The sequence below is a fragment of the Gekko japonicus genome, unplaced genomic scaffold, assembly GCF_001447785.1.
Source record: "Gekko japonicus isolate JY-2015 unplaced genomic scaffold, Gekko_japonicus_V1.1 scaffold114, whole genome shotgun sequence".
Classification (NCBI taxonomy): domain Eukaryota; kingdom Metazoa; phylum Chordata; class Lepidosauria; order Squamata; family Gekkonidae; genus Gekko; species Gekko japonicus.
Window position 1 is genome coordinate 443,229 of NW_015173125.1, and position 15,110 is coordinate 458,338.

Here is a 15,110-nt window from a genome sequence, read left to right on the forward strand (position 1 = left end):
GGCCCCACTGCAGATCTATACACAAATGCAGGCCTTTCCAAAGGATAAGAATGATCTTGAAGAGTCATACCCATTTTATTTTAAGCTTCCTTGCAATTTACTTGCAGGTAGCATAGCTCTGGTGATCCTTTTTTAATGGAATGCATTACTGCTGTTTCATTTTTCCTTTAAAAGCCCCCATCTTGGGCTCAAAGTTGCTTAAACCTCAGCCCCCCTGAATGATCTATTCTTTTTTTTTTTTTTTTTTAACCATTTATTTTCAAATTTTTACAATACAAGTTATATCATACACAGTACATATCAGTTTTCGGAGTTTCTCTAAACGTTTGATTCAAACCATTTATCTAATTTTTTCCATCTTTTTTTAAACAAGTCTTCATCTTTTGCCAACATTATCATATTTAATTTGTCCATCTCTCTTATTTCCATAATTCTAGTAATTAACTCATCTCTGCTCGGTATACATTCCGATTTCCAGCATTTCGCTAAGAGAATTCTAGAGCAAGTAAGGATATACAGTATTACACATGAGTCATTGAATTTAATCTCTTCAGGTAACATGTTGAGTAAATATACTTCTGGGCTCAGATTCAAATCTATTTCTACGATTTCTTGTATTAATTTATGCACACATTTCCAAAATTTTAGTACCTTCTCACATCTCCACCATATGTGGAAATATGAGCCCAAATTTTTTTTACATCTCCAGCAGATTCCTGAGGCCTTTTTGTAGCATTTTGCTACCTTCTCTGGGGTCCAATGCCATCGATAATGCATTTTAAAAATATTTTCTTTATAGGAAGTAGCTACTTTCTCAAGGGCAGTCCTCGAAAGAGCTCTCTCAGTCCCACCTACCTCACAGGGTGTCTGTTGTGGGGAGGGGAAGGGAAAGGAGATTGTAAGCTGCTCTGAGACGCCTTTGGGTAGTGAAGGGTGGAGTATAAATCCAATCTCTTCTCTCTTCTTCTTCTCTAAGGGGTAACCAAAGTCCTATTGGAATGAAAACTCCAAGGTCATCAAATCTAACAAAACAGCAAAACGGTATCAAACTTTTGTGGCTGTCGGAGTTCACAGGGATGAGGGGGAATGCTGCTTGGGAAACGTTAAACAGTAGCAAAGACAGGAGAATTGTAGCAATTCGGCCCATCAGCGAAATATGTAGATCGTGCCATTTCAGCAGGTCTCTTTTGATCTCTTCTAATAGTATTTTATAGTTATTTTCGTATAATTGAACATTTTTATTTGTTATTATAATTCCTAAATATTTTATTTTATTTATCACTTCCATGTTTGTAAGTTGTTGTAGCTTTATTATTTCTTTTTTGTCACAATTTTTTGTCAGGATCTTTGTTTTCTTGTTGTTAATCTTTAAACCTGCTACTTCCCCATATTCTTGTATTCTTTCCATTAAATGAGTTACCGATCCCATTGGTTCTTCCACTATGAAAACTAGATCATCAGCACTAGAGTACTATGAACAAAATCCCGGAAAACAGGCGGCGTTGATGTTCCTGGACGCGGAAAAGGCATTTGATAATGTCAACTGGGCCTTCCTGCATTACAAGCTAAATTTGTGGGACTGTGGGGATTGCTTTGGGAAAATGATATTAGCAATCTATAAAGAACAATGGGCGAGGATAATCGTCAATGGAGATCCAACCCAGAGAATCCCTATCCAGAAAGGAACAAGACAGGGGTGTCCACTCTCACCCCTTTTGTTTATATTTTGCCTAGAATCCTTAACGGAAATGATAAGAAATGATAAGAATATTCGGGGTCTCAAGATTAAAAAGGAACAATATAAACTGCAAGCGATCTATTCTTGTTTTTAAATGGTAGTCCAAGATGCTGAACAACTTCCAGAAGTTTGGCTTTGGTTTCCCCAAGATCCAGAGAATCTTCATATAGTTGTTTCCCCACCCTCTCCTCTGAGACTTCAATGTTTGATGTAATCAGGGCCAGAAATGGTTTCTGTTCTGATCCTCTCATCCCGCACAGTTTCTTTCTAAGGATCTTTGAAGGGGCATCTGTTTTATTCCAAGAGATAAACTAGCAATTCCTTTTTTTGAAAGCAGAACATCATAGTAAAAAGCTCCAGATAGTTCCATAACTTTGGGGGAGGGGAGAAGAGAGCTTTGCTTGCTTTATTTTGAATGCTTGGGCACTCTGAAACATGAATTTCAAGACCTACAACATGGAAAATATGTCATGTAAAGGAAAAAGTCTGGTAATAATTCCCACACGAGCACAAGTTATTTCTATATCTCAGCTTTTTAACTGTTTGTAAGAGGTTTCTGTAAGAGATTTCTGTAAGAGATTTCTACCCAAGCCTCCATAATGTTTTACAACACATGGTGTGCTTTAGAAGCCACATACAGAAGTGTCAGATGATTCCCCCCCTCCCTCAGACCTATAGCTAAGGGCCAAAAGTAGACATTACAAACAGACACATGCAACATTCACCCATGTCTTTAAAAAAAAAACTTCCAGGCTTGGACACATGAACCCATGAAGCTGCCTTATACTGAATCAGACCACCAGACCACCAGAGTCAGTACTGTCTACTCAGACTGGCAGCGGCTCTCCAGGCTCTCGGGCCGAGGTCTTTCCCATCAACTGCTGCCTGATGCTTTAACTGGAGATGCTGGGCACCGAACCTGGGACCTTCTACATGTCAAGCAGATTCTCTGTGCCTCCCCACAACTGGAACTATAAGCGTAGCAGAGGGAGAGGTACTTTTCCACCCAGACTCTCTTCCCTAATTGAGTATCTATTCTTTATGCGGGGAAAGGAATGATTTCAGGCAGGAGAACCCTGCCAGCAAGGAAAGGGTTAAATATGCCCTCACCGGTGAAGTTCTGCTTTCCCAAGTTGCTTTTATTTCTTAAAAACAGAGGAAATGTTACATTCCTCTATATGAAAAAAAACCCCAGGTACCTGTATTGGTCCGTAGCAAAATCCAAGACCAAAACTATGTAATACCTTTTATTAAGTGTACAGGTATTTGCCCACCCAGGCCAGTGCAGGAATGGGGGGGAACCCTGTACCTTTTCAGTACATTAAACAACAAACCACGAGATGATCTATATCCTCTCTGGTTTTCAGAACAATATGCCACCAGAACCTCTTTTCAATAGTCCCTGCCTTTCCTAAGGGAGAGATTCCAAACCCTTAGTTGGCATCTGGGATTTAACACAATAGCAACTCTATCCAGAGGTGCACACTTTTACTCTCCAATAGTAGCGTATATGTTGAGCGTTTAGGCCACAAGATTTAGGCTTGGAATGCAAGTTACAACATCAGAGACCCATTAGAAATAAGAATAATTTTTATTCAGTACAGAGCATAGCAAAACAGACTATATAAGAGATTACTGAAAACAAGAAAAACCTATGGCTCTGTGCCTTAACTACACAGTAAAGATATTCATAGTTACCAGTGAAGTGTCCATATTCCAAGAGTGTCCAAGGTATACAGTCCAATTAGACACCAAGGGATTTTGAAGAGAAATCCCATCCTTGCACCCATGTGCTCCAGTTCACAAAGCAGCTCTTTGTCTTCCAAGAGACAACATTTCCAGGTGCAATAAACAGACAATGACAAGAAGGGAGAGCTAAGAGCAGAGCAAGAGCAAGAAGCTCATTCCCATAGGGATCCAAACAATTATACCCCAATTCCATTCATGATCAGCTGTGGCCATTCAGCCAATCACGAGCAGCAGGGGTGTGTGGCCAATTGTTGGTTGCCATAGCTGCGTGTGGGGATAGACTAGAAGTTTGGAGGCCCCTCCTACAGTCAGGTGACCCAGCTTCCAGCTTCTCCATGATGTACGTGACATGGCCCATGTAGCCTTAAAGCAGGTGCCTTGAAGTCTGGCTCTTCCACTTAGAGGTGTTAAAGAATGTGTGGTTATATGGCATGGCTATTGAAGTTGTTCAGGCCATTTGGTCTGCCCTGGACCATTTGGCCTGCAACAGGAAACAGAGACACAGAATGTCATCACAGGAGAAGGCATGAAACTTTTAGAAATCAATATTTCTATACATTAAGACCATCAAAATAGCGAAGTGTGGAAGCTTGCAAATCCTCCACAACTCTTTATCAGGCTGATTGTCAGAAGAGTGCTGGCAAACTCAAGAACTTTTGGTATTTTGGTTGGTCTTAATAAAAGGTTTTACATGGGTTTTCTTTTTAGATTCTTCTGTATGCAACAGCTAACTGGGCGCATCTCAAGTGTCCTCAGTAAAATGTATCAATACACCTCAAATATCTTTTTCCCCAGCCAAGAAAAAAAAAAAGGCTAAATAAAAGTAGCCCAGCCCTAAAGACCTACACTTTGTGTCAGGCTCTTATCTCCAGAATTATGAGTTTGAGACCCCTGAAATATAACACGGATTCGTATAGACAATTAGAGACACTTTCTCTAAGGAAAAAATCCTGAAAATTTCTAAAATGTTTTCTTGGGAACATCTTCCATTTACCTTTCTGCCCTGAGATTTCTACAGTTAAAGCATGAAAGCAACCTACTGAAAGATGAGGCATCTAGTTTTCACATGATGGAAAAATACCATGTAAGTAGATTCTGAAAATGACTTTTAAAGTAACCGCCACTGACCATCAACGGTGCAAAAAACCCCAAAAACAATGCCTGCCTACTTTACAGAAATGTTTCCAGGAACTGCGATGCTTCTATCATGATTTACCATCTAGGCAGAATTATTTTCAGAGCTTCAAAAGTTATTCATATTGATTTTACTATTATTAGGAAAGGGTCTATAATGGAAAACGATAGATCCATTTATTTTTTTTAAATCCACTTAGAAAAAATGTTCCTGGCCACAGTACAATAGTTTTATATTACCACACAGTTGAATTATTTTTATTTTTTGTCAAAATCCATTTCTCATTTAACTGACTGTCCAAGCTTGATGGCAAAATGCATAGAGAAGAAATTATACAACTTCGTCCTCGTAGGAAAATGTCACCTGTATAATAATAGACAATAGGTTGGATGCAAAGCAAAATTTCCACTTGTGCTAGAGCTCTTGCACAAGTAAAAAATACAGCGAAAAATACACGGTTGGCCGGTTGCTGCTTGTGTTAAGTCAAACACTGTAACTTCAATTGTGTTTCTGCTTGTGCATAATATTGTACAACCAATTTCTGGGCATTATAATATACAAGGGGGAACCACAGATCCCTTCCCCCTATTAGCTTTCTTTCTCCCCTGTCACTGCTGCCAGGTGTGCCGTAGCTCCTTCCCTCCCCCTCATTGCCTCAGAGCCCAGCACAGCTCCCAGTCTCTGTCACTGGGCCCACTCTGCTACCTGGGCCCACCATGTTTTCAGATTTTTCTACAAACCTGGGCAGTCCCCCAAGTTTGCAGAACTATTTGTTTTCTGTCAGTGTGGGCCTAATCCACAGATTTAAGATTTAAGTATCTGCAGTTGGTATTATACCAGAGTTACCAGGTTCTTCCTGGCAACTGGCGGGGGATGGGGGGCTTACTAGGAGCAGCACAGAGGCCCATCTGACGTACTGCGACATGTCCATATCACTGCCCACATGACCTGCAAGTGACATAATTACATCGGGTATTTGGGGGAAAACTCTATGGTAAATTTGACATCTACCACAGAGTTTCCCCCCAAATACCAGTTTTGCCCGATATACTGGATGTGATGACATCACTTCTGGGTCATGTGGACAGTGACGTGGACATATCACTGCACATCAGATAGATCTCCCTCTTTTGCAGGGTAAGATCCCCCCATCAGCTAGCTGATTGGTGGTGGGGAGAGGGGCCTGGCAGCAGGGAACCCTGCCTCCACCAGGGGGTCTGGCAACCCTAGCCCACACTTGACTATGAGATATATGATAGGGAGAAAAGCACTAGGTGTTGCACAAAATAAAACAAAGAAGCCCACACTTGACTATGAGATATATGATAGGGAGAAAAGCACTAGGTGTTGCACAAAATAAAACAAAGAAGCACCTGGGGTCCAAAACAACTGCAGAAATCAAAGTCCCATCGGAATATTTTTATCCTAAGCCCACTTAAAATATCACGGTAAAAAATCACAGCATAAATTTATTAAGAAAACATTGATCCAGGGAACCCTTTCTAAGTACCCTGGAGCCTTTCATGACAACCTGATGACCCTTCCTGATAACCTGGAGAACAGTTACCACACAAACAGAGAGAGAGAGAGACAGAGAGTGAGAGAGACAGAGAAAGACAGAGAGAGAAATACAAAATGCTACAAATAATTAATTTCAGATATTTTCTTTTCAAATTCATGGAAGTTTATGCTAGTTGCCTAACATCTTAGTTTCCAACTATAGGGTTTGTTGATACTGGTGTGAATTCTGCAACATGCACAGGGGGAGGGCTGTATCTGCACAAGAGAAACATTCTGCCTAATGTCCAAGTGTGTTTTACTTAATTGCATTTGCAACCACAAACATTTTTGTGGGGACTTTTCTACTCCAGTTCAGTGGAATTTGGCCTTGAAGTATATCCTGGAATACAAAATGCATACATTTTTACAGGGTTGTCAGAGGGTTAAATTTCATTCGCTCTCTGTATCCATGTTTAATAAGGAATCATAAATCAATGTCCTTTGTTGAAATCCCTGTAATTTGAGTAAGAATTTCTATGTGCTTCTTCTGCTTAAGTAATACCTGTTTTGTTAGGCCTATCCCAGTTAATTTGTCATTGCAATGGGAAAGCTGGGACAGGGATGACTCTTGTAGGGCCATGACCAAAATTCTGAACCACATCAAAGTTTTAGGAGCCACATGTTCAATGTAACAGAGCAACACAACTAACTATGCCATCCTAAGCCTACTCAATGGGACCAACTCAAAGGAAAGTGCTATAAGGAGTGCATGTCGGGGGGGGGAGACACTCTGTTTTTTGGGCACAACTCTATGGTTTGAGGGCAATGTTACCATAGAATTTTGCCCACAAGCCAGAGCGTTCCCCCCACCCATGTGCCTACGTCACTTCTGGTGACGTCGGCACATCAGGGGTGACACTTTCGGATCCCAGAACATCCCCCACCCCCCGCCGGAGTCTAAAAGGGACCTAGCAACCCTTCCCATTAGTGGTTTCAAACAATTTTAAATATATTAATTAAACAGAAGTTGGATATAAAGATAGCTTGCATCAGAGCATCAATATGAATACAGGTAGTCTAAAGTACTTTACAGAAGCCACAATGAAGAGAATTCCAATTGGTCCATCCAGAGGTTTGCACTTGCCCCAGCTGTTGTATTGCAGACTGTAAACCTGAGATGTAAGACTTTGATAGTCATCCAGGAGTCTTTTGGGGCCAGAGCGCACCGGAGCACCGCTCCGGCAGCCCAGGAGTCCATGCAAATGGCGGCGGCAGCAAGCCCCGCCCCTAGCTCCCCACGCCGAAAGCGCTGCGACCCAAAGGGGGTGGAGAGCCCCGCCGCCAGGTCCCCCAGGCACGCGCAGAAGCGCTGCGGCTTGGCCCCCCCTGCCGAAGCAGTAACTAAGGGATTCGCGGGGGTGGGGATGGCAGGGGCTTGATGGGGGGTGGTGGGAGAGCCTCCCTCCCTCCATCTCTTTGCCATCTTTCCCTCCTTTCCTTTCTCTCTTTCTCTTCTCTTCCTTTCCCTTCTTCTTCCCTTCTCTCTTTCTTTCTCTCTTTCTTTCTTTCCCTTCTTCTTCCCTTCTCTCTCTCTCTCTCTCCTTCCTTCTTTCTTTCCCTCTTTCATTCTCTCTTTTTATCCCCTCTTTCCTTCCTTCTTTTCTTCCTTTCCTTCTCTTTCCTTCTCTCCTCCTTCTGTGGCCCAACTCTACTGAGAAAGGGTTTAAACGTTAAACCCCTTCTCTCTTTGCTCCCCCCCCCCGGCCAGCTGGGGAAGGGAAGGGGAGGCTTTTGAAGATGCCTCCCCCCCTTTTGCTTCCCCTTCTGGCATATGCTAATAGCCTAGTAGCTCATTAGCATACTACATTTTTCTTGTTTTCCTATGAGTAAAGGACCACAAAATAAGTGACACAGTGGTGGAGCCACAATATTGAAACTGAGAGGTTGCTAGCTGCTTCATAAAGAAATGAGGTTCAACAACAGAATTTTTCCTGCTGCTGTTACCAGCCAATATTGACTACTGTTACTACTGACTTCCTCTGTTACTCCCTATACTTGATATGAATTAGGAAATCAACTGGAAAAAGAAGCATTCACCTCTAGTTTGATCGTTACCACCTCAATCTCTCTACTTTGATTAAACATTGTATCAGGCAATTTTTGACAAAACAGGTTCAGGGAAAACTGATAAAATCAACAACTTCCAAAGGATAATCAGGGAAAACATTAAAAAGATTCGAAACAGAGAGAAAAATCACTCTTATGATATTTGGCATAAAGAGCTAACTGCATGGTTGTTTGGACTGGGGCCAATGCTCTTAACAACTGAGCAATATTAATACTTTCCAGGCATAACTGAGTAATATTTGTTAGTTTGAATAACCATACCTGCTGATGTTTCTCTAAATGTTTCACTTGTCTTTTTCTTCCGCCATTTCCACGGTTTGAAGATTTTGCCAATGCTGGAAAGTTTGCCCTTTCTCTTGAAAGGAGGAGTTCGGGACCCGGAGGTTGGCCCATCTGAATTTCCAATTGATGCTTTATCTATCCCATCAACTATACAAACAAGAAACAACCAGTTAGGGAAAAAAAACTTTTAAAAATTATGTTACTGAAATCTGTAGGTCAGTGGTCTCAGATTAAAATTCAATGCAACTTCTAAATTTTGTTTGATCATTAAAAAAAACCACAGCCACAATGAATGAAAAACACAAATGAAAGTACCACACAAAGAATATGCCCAGAAAGCTCTGAAATACAGTTCTATGAACTTTCTAAATATGCAAATATCTAATGAGGTTTTTTTATATCATCTTTCCTCCTAGGAGCTCAGAGTGGCATAGATATGCTGCCATCAGTCTTTCAGTTTATCCTTATAAACAAAACAGCTGTTCTCAAGACTTCAAAACACTCAGCCGTTTCCCCTCAAGCTTGCACAAAAACGCCTTGGTGCCATAACTGTCATAAGCAATGTCTCTTGACCTGCTTTTACAGTCTGGCAATAAGAAGCAACACAGAAATCTGAGGTTGTTTGGGTTGTTTTTTTAAGCCTTGCTGAGTGCCCACATATATACAAACAAAAACAAAGGGTGAATCTGTAGATGGGCTTTAAAATAGTTTCCATTTCAAAATAGTACAGTTGCAATTTAAACACATTAGTTCTATTAGAAATTCACATTCCAATGACCCATACCAAATTTTCTAGATTTAAAATGTAATCTTAATGTAACCCACAGAAAAGACTGATAACTACTTAGTGGTGGAGGAAAGCACCACCAAGTTGTAGCCAATTTATGGTGGCCCCGTAGGGCTATCGAGGCAAGAGACATTCAGAGGTGGTTTGTCATTGCTTGCCTCTGCATAGTGACTCTGAACTTCCTTGTTAGTGTCCCGTCCAAATTCTAACCAGTGATGACCCTGCTTAGCTTCCCAGAATTTACAAGAATGGGTTAGCCTGGGCCATTTAGGTCATCTTAAATATTTAAGAGAGTTTAATTTTCTCTGCATTACATCCACTGATAGTAGTACAATGATTTTCATTACCTGCAGTATTACTGAATAGCCGGTGAATAATTGCTGCTATAGTTTTCTATTGTTTGCAGTCAACAAGACTGTTTGCTATCCTGATCTCAACAGTTTTTAAACTCCTTCCTTTCAGTTCAATGCTTGCTTTCCTTTGCTATAACCATCAAAAGAGACTATGACTCACAATCCTATCAAGCAAAAAAACCCTGTTGTATCACTACATAGGCTCTTTATACAGAAATCCGTCACGTGTGTTTACTGTATTCTCTTTATTTTGAAATAAGGTTGCACAGTTTTCTGAAAACCTTACTAACCTGATGCCAAAAATAGGAATACCAGTTTTGACAAAGGAATGAAAAAAGTGGGTCAACTGGTAGATGGATCATTCTTTGGTTCTGTGTCATCATCTGCCAATGCAGCTCTTAACATGCTAAGCATTTGACAGAGCCATTTCAATACAGCAGAAGCAGCAAAAAAGAAGTTAAGAAATGTAGGCTACTTCCACACAGCAACAATTCTCTGGATAGCTCTTACAGTGACGACAACACACCTAACGGCAATTTTCCCTGCACTTGCCTGCCACAGCCCCCCCGCAAACATAATTTCCACTACACGCTATCAGAGAGATTCTGATGATGTGTTTTTAAAAATCAGTAATTGCTAGCACAATACTGAGAGCTATAGGGGTCTCCAAACTTTCTGAGCCAGCGGTCACCTTTGGAATTCAAAGAAATAATAAAAAAGGCTGCTGCTGGAGGCAGAGCCAACCACAAAATGCCAGGGATCAAGGTTATATACAAACCCAATATTAACTCTTCAACATTTCAGGCAGACGCTCTGTTTAACAGAATGCACAGCCAATCAGAAGCTGTGTTGGGAAAAAGCTGCACCTAGCCCTGCCCAGTTTCTAAAAGTGCTTGGCGGGCACCAGGAAAGATGTCGTCGGGTGTTATGGCACCCGTGGACACCACGTTGGGGAGCCCTGGTCTACTAGCTCCTCTGACTTCCTGATAATTTTTTTTTAAAAAATAAAAGCAAGTCCCTATTCCTTCTTGTCGTCCACACATTTTCCTGGATCACATTTTTAAAAAGCCTGAGGAAACCCTCCAGTGTCAGGTGGACTGGCAGTCAGGGGGGGCTGAAGCAAGAAAAATGGTGCCAATGTGAGTATGGTGTCAATGCACCTTCCTTTAATTGCAATATTGTGAAAAACACAGTCTCAAACCAGGTTTGGGAGAAACTGCATCAAAGCGGTGGAAAATCCAGAAGGTAAATGATTAGGGACAATGTTATGTGGATGCTCTGAAATAACAAAACACTGTTTAGATATCAAATTGAAGCAAAATGTTTGTGTGGAAGCAATCATAGTCAAAGTAGCAAAGAGTCTTAAGGACTATTCATTGTTCAGTAGCTTGCTTCCATATACTTTAGATGTTTGCTGTGCCCTACGAGGATCCTCTGCATATAGCTGCTACACCTACACTAGGCTGGATCAAGCCCTTGATGACTGCTGCTGAACGTATGAGATGACTCCATTAAAAAGCATGGCATTTGGGGTAACATGAAGAAAGATGAAATCCTCATCTTTGTTGTATGTGAGGAGCAGGATGTCAAAGATAAAGATTCATTACCTGATTTATAGTCATCTGGGGATGGATTTTCAGGAGCGAAATAGCTTTAGGTTACTGGGATCAAAGTTAATAAAGCTCCATTCTGCCTAGGGCTGCTAACTCTGATCTGGGGAATGCCTAGAGATTTGGGGGCAGTGCCTGTGGAGTAGGAACTGGGGAGGCATTTCACCCAGAATCTATGGTATACCATAGATTTTGCCAGGGCTATTTTTGGGCAAAAACGCACAGGAACGGAGTTCCAGCTGGCTCCCAAGTTGGCCACGCCCATCAGGAACTCATTAGCATAATAGGCCACACCCAACAGCAGAAACTCATTCGGATTGGCTACAATTAGGGGTGTGTGGCCTAACATGCAAAAAGCCCTGGGTTTTGACAACAAACAAGGTAAAGAGAATAAGAAGCAAAAGGTGGGTGTGGCTGGATGACCACACTTCTGGTAACATGGGGGTGCGGCCTAATGTGCTAATGAGATGTGCTTTCACAGGTGTGGCCTAATATGCTAATGAGTTCCTGCAGTTGGGTATGGCCTATTATGCTAATGAGTTCCTGATGGGCTTTTTCTACAAAAAAAGCCCTGGATTTTGCCCTCTGAAGTTGCCATTTTCTCCAGGGGAATTGATGAGTTGTAATTTCTCCAGGGGGACTGTCTGGAGGTCAGCTCTACTTCCATGAGAACACCAGCCCACCATGTGGAGACTGGCAACCCTAGTTCTAACCCAGTTCAACGAGAAGAAAAACTTACAGACTGTTTCACAGAGCAAACTGTGAATATTTGGATCCCTGATTAGAATTTATTTTTGATGCTATCAGACTTCATAGTAGGCTTACCAAGTGGCGGCGGGGGATCCGCATGTCTTTACAGGATCCCTGCCGTGGGGATGGCGATACGCGTTAAACCGCCATCGCCGGGATGTGACGCTATGCGTTGCTCTGGCAACGGGGCTGTTTGGCACATCCTGGCGTATCGCCGTCCCCGCAGCAGGGATCCTGTAAAGACATGCGGATCCCCCGCCGCCACTTGGTGAACCTACTTCATAGAGCAAACTTTTGCACAGTTAAATTAGAAATGCTCTAATATAAACATTTCTTAGAACTTCCGTGCCCACTTTTTTTCTTCTTAGACCAGAAAAAATAACTAATTTCACCTGTCTAAACCTGAGATGAAAAGAAAGCTGCACTTCCCTGCAGAATAGCAGAACTGGTTTCCATGCATTTTTCTTCACCTTGCTATAAAACCATTAACTTCAGGAAGTTCTTTCATGAGCGAAGTGTTCTGACAGCATTTTAATTAAGGGAAAAGGAAAAGCTCGGGTATTAATGTGGGTGGTTGAATAGTAGTTTCCAGATGGGGCTGCCAATGTGGCAAAATGTTAATTAGACCGCCTGCTACAGAAGAGCTTAAGAGTGTAGGTAGTGGTGCTTGCAAGTGAATCCTGACTTTTGCCTTAATATAGATAAATTAGTAGGGAAGTCTCTTTCTCTCACTTTACTTGAGATTACAACAAAGACAGAGAGGGCGCACACTCTCCTCTCTATTTCTGTTTTTGACAGTAAAATAAGTTCTTTTAAAAAAAGTTTCCCCTGTCCAGACAGCATATGACACCCAATAACCAATGCAATACGATTAGGACTGCAAAACTAAAAACAGTGCAAACAGAAAATGAAGAGGCACATGGATATTAATTCCCATGATTGTGATGGCAGAAATTCATGCCAATGTAAAGAATTTTTTTCCAGAACGGGAGCTGTGATTGTTACTATGGAGTACTTAGAACACTAAGAGCATTTACTATGCAAATGTATAGCGAGTTGTGACACTTTTTGTGGAGAAAGATTTCGATCTGATGAATTATATTCTGCCTAAATCCTTTCAGCCTCTCCTTTTACAGTTTTTTTTAAGCTCCGATACTTTTTCATATCTAAGTAAAAGTAAACATCCTAACAGATCTGTGCCACACTCTCCAGATTGTTTTTCATATACATTTTCCTAGAAGTATAACACTAATCAAAACGTAGAGGGAAGGATCCAGAAATAACACAGTGCTATATTCTCGTTTTAAAAGCAAAATTTGAAAGCCATTTTTCTAAGTTTCCCCCCCTAAAGTCAGATCTCACTAACTGGAGAACTGAACAGTTGCACTGATTTAGTCAAGCTCCTCTCAAGTCCTTTTATTTTATTTCCTAGTTTTCAAGTATTTGAACAGAATAGAAGATCACTTACAGCCAGCTACTTTCTCAATGTGATCTCCATTTCCACATGGGTTATTTGCCCTATGTTTGATGCTGTTGGGAAGTAGATTTTCCCCCTGCTTCCTCTAAGGCAGTGGTTCTCAACCTGTGGGTCGCAACCCCTTTGGGGGTCGAACGACCCTTTCACAGGGGTCGCCTAAGACCATCGGAAAACACAAATTTTCGATGGTCTTATGATAGCAACGAAAATAATTTTATGGTTGGGGGTCACCACAACATGAGGAACTGTATTAAAGGGTCGCGGCATTAGGAAGATTGAGAACCACTGCTCTAAGGCATCTGCCCCTGTTCACTGGAGCAGCAGAAGCCATTGTGGAATGTCATGATGTCACTTCCAAGTACCCAGAAGTGATGCCATGGCCTCATGCAGCACTCTAGGAATTCCCCTAATCTCTAAGGTTTTTACCATAGCGATTGGGGAAATCCCCAGAACATTGCACAACACTGTTTTCCCAGGGCCCATCATCCATACACCCTCAAATGCCTCCAATGGCAACTCTGGCTTTCCCACAGCAGTGTTGTGTGTTAATGCCCCTCCCGATTTCCAATCTTTCTCAAACCTGCTTTTCTGTGAAGTTTTGGGAAAGACTGTAGATTGATATGGATAGGTGCCATGTGGGTGGGGAAGCTTGGTGGCCATTTCCTTCCCCTACCACTGGGGGCTTTTTTTTTGAAAAAAAAATGGCAATTGAATATTGTAATGGTGATATAAAATTATAACACTCTCTGTAAAAGGTTCTCTAAATTCTCAGCTTTTGCTTTCTTTTAAAAAGTCTCTAGCCTCTTTTGTTGCAGAGATACAACAGGAAAGGCATGTCTCCACAATGAAAGGGGTTGAAGAAGCATTAAAAATGAAAGCTAAGAATTCAATGAACTTGATACACAGATTTCTGTAATGTTATATTGATATAGCAATGTTCAATTGCCAATTTTAAACCAATCAAAATGGCCCAAGTAGCCTGAGGGATGGCCACTTACAGAGCGACTAGAGCAGGAAAACCTGCCACATGGAAGGCCCTTCACTGCTGCTCTATATTGGCAGATGGAAGAGCAATGGGGAAACCACACAAGCCTTTCCCCATGCACAAACCACCTATGGTGAGTTTGTTGTGTTTTTAAAATATGTGATAAATATTCTGAGAAAGGCCCAGAATTTTCCTGAGTGGAGCAGGCCCTTCTCCTTGCAGGCATGTGTCCCACCGCATAGTCATATATAAAACTAGCAGTAAAGCCCATTGTGAAAACAATACAACGAGATCTAGAAAGAGGCTCTGGTGGAATGCTCTGGGTTTGTGCAAACACTGTCAATTTGCTGTGGTGACCTAATCAGGGTATAGTGACATAGTCCACTGTTTTCTCCGGAGGAGGTAGATGTCATAGTTTTCTTGTTTGTCAAATGTTTCTTGACTCCAATAAAAAAAATTTCAACATTAAATCGGCTCATGCAGACACCTCCCACCTCCGATCGCCGTCTGGAGTGGGTTGGGGGGCGGGGAAAGCCTGGAGTGGGTTGGGGGGGAAGGCTGGAATGGGTTGGGGGGGAAGGCAACAGTGGGTTGGTGGGGAAGCCTGGAGTGGGTTG

At 41.8% G+C, this 15,110-nt stretch overlaps 1 protein-coding gene across 3 annotated transcripts in view; it reads right to left on the reverse strand.

Moving 5' to 3' along the window:
* Positions 1-15,110, reverse strand: part of PHACTR2 (phosphatase and actin regulator 2) — an 89,529-nt gene that overhangs the window by 48,536 nt on the left and 25,883 nt on the right. For all 3 annotated transcript variants that reach the window (XM_015421998.1, XM_015421997.1, XM_015421996.1), the window contains exon 2: positions 8,511-8,678. In XM_015421998.1, coding sequence (XP_015277484.1) covers positions 8,511-8,678 — 168 coding nt within the window. The remainder of the gene's footprint in view (positions 1-8,510; positions 8,679-15,110) is intronic.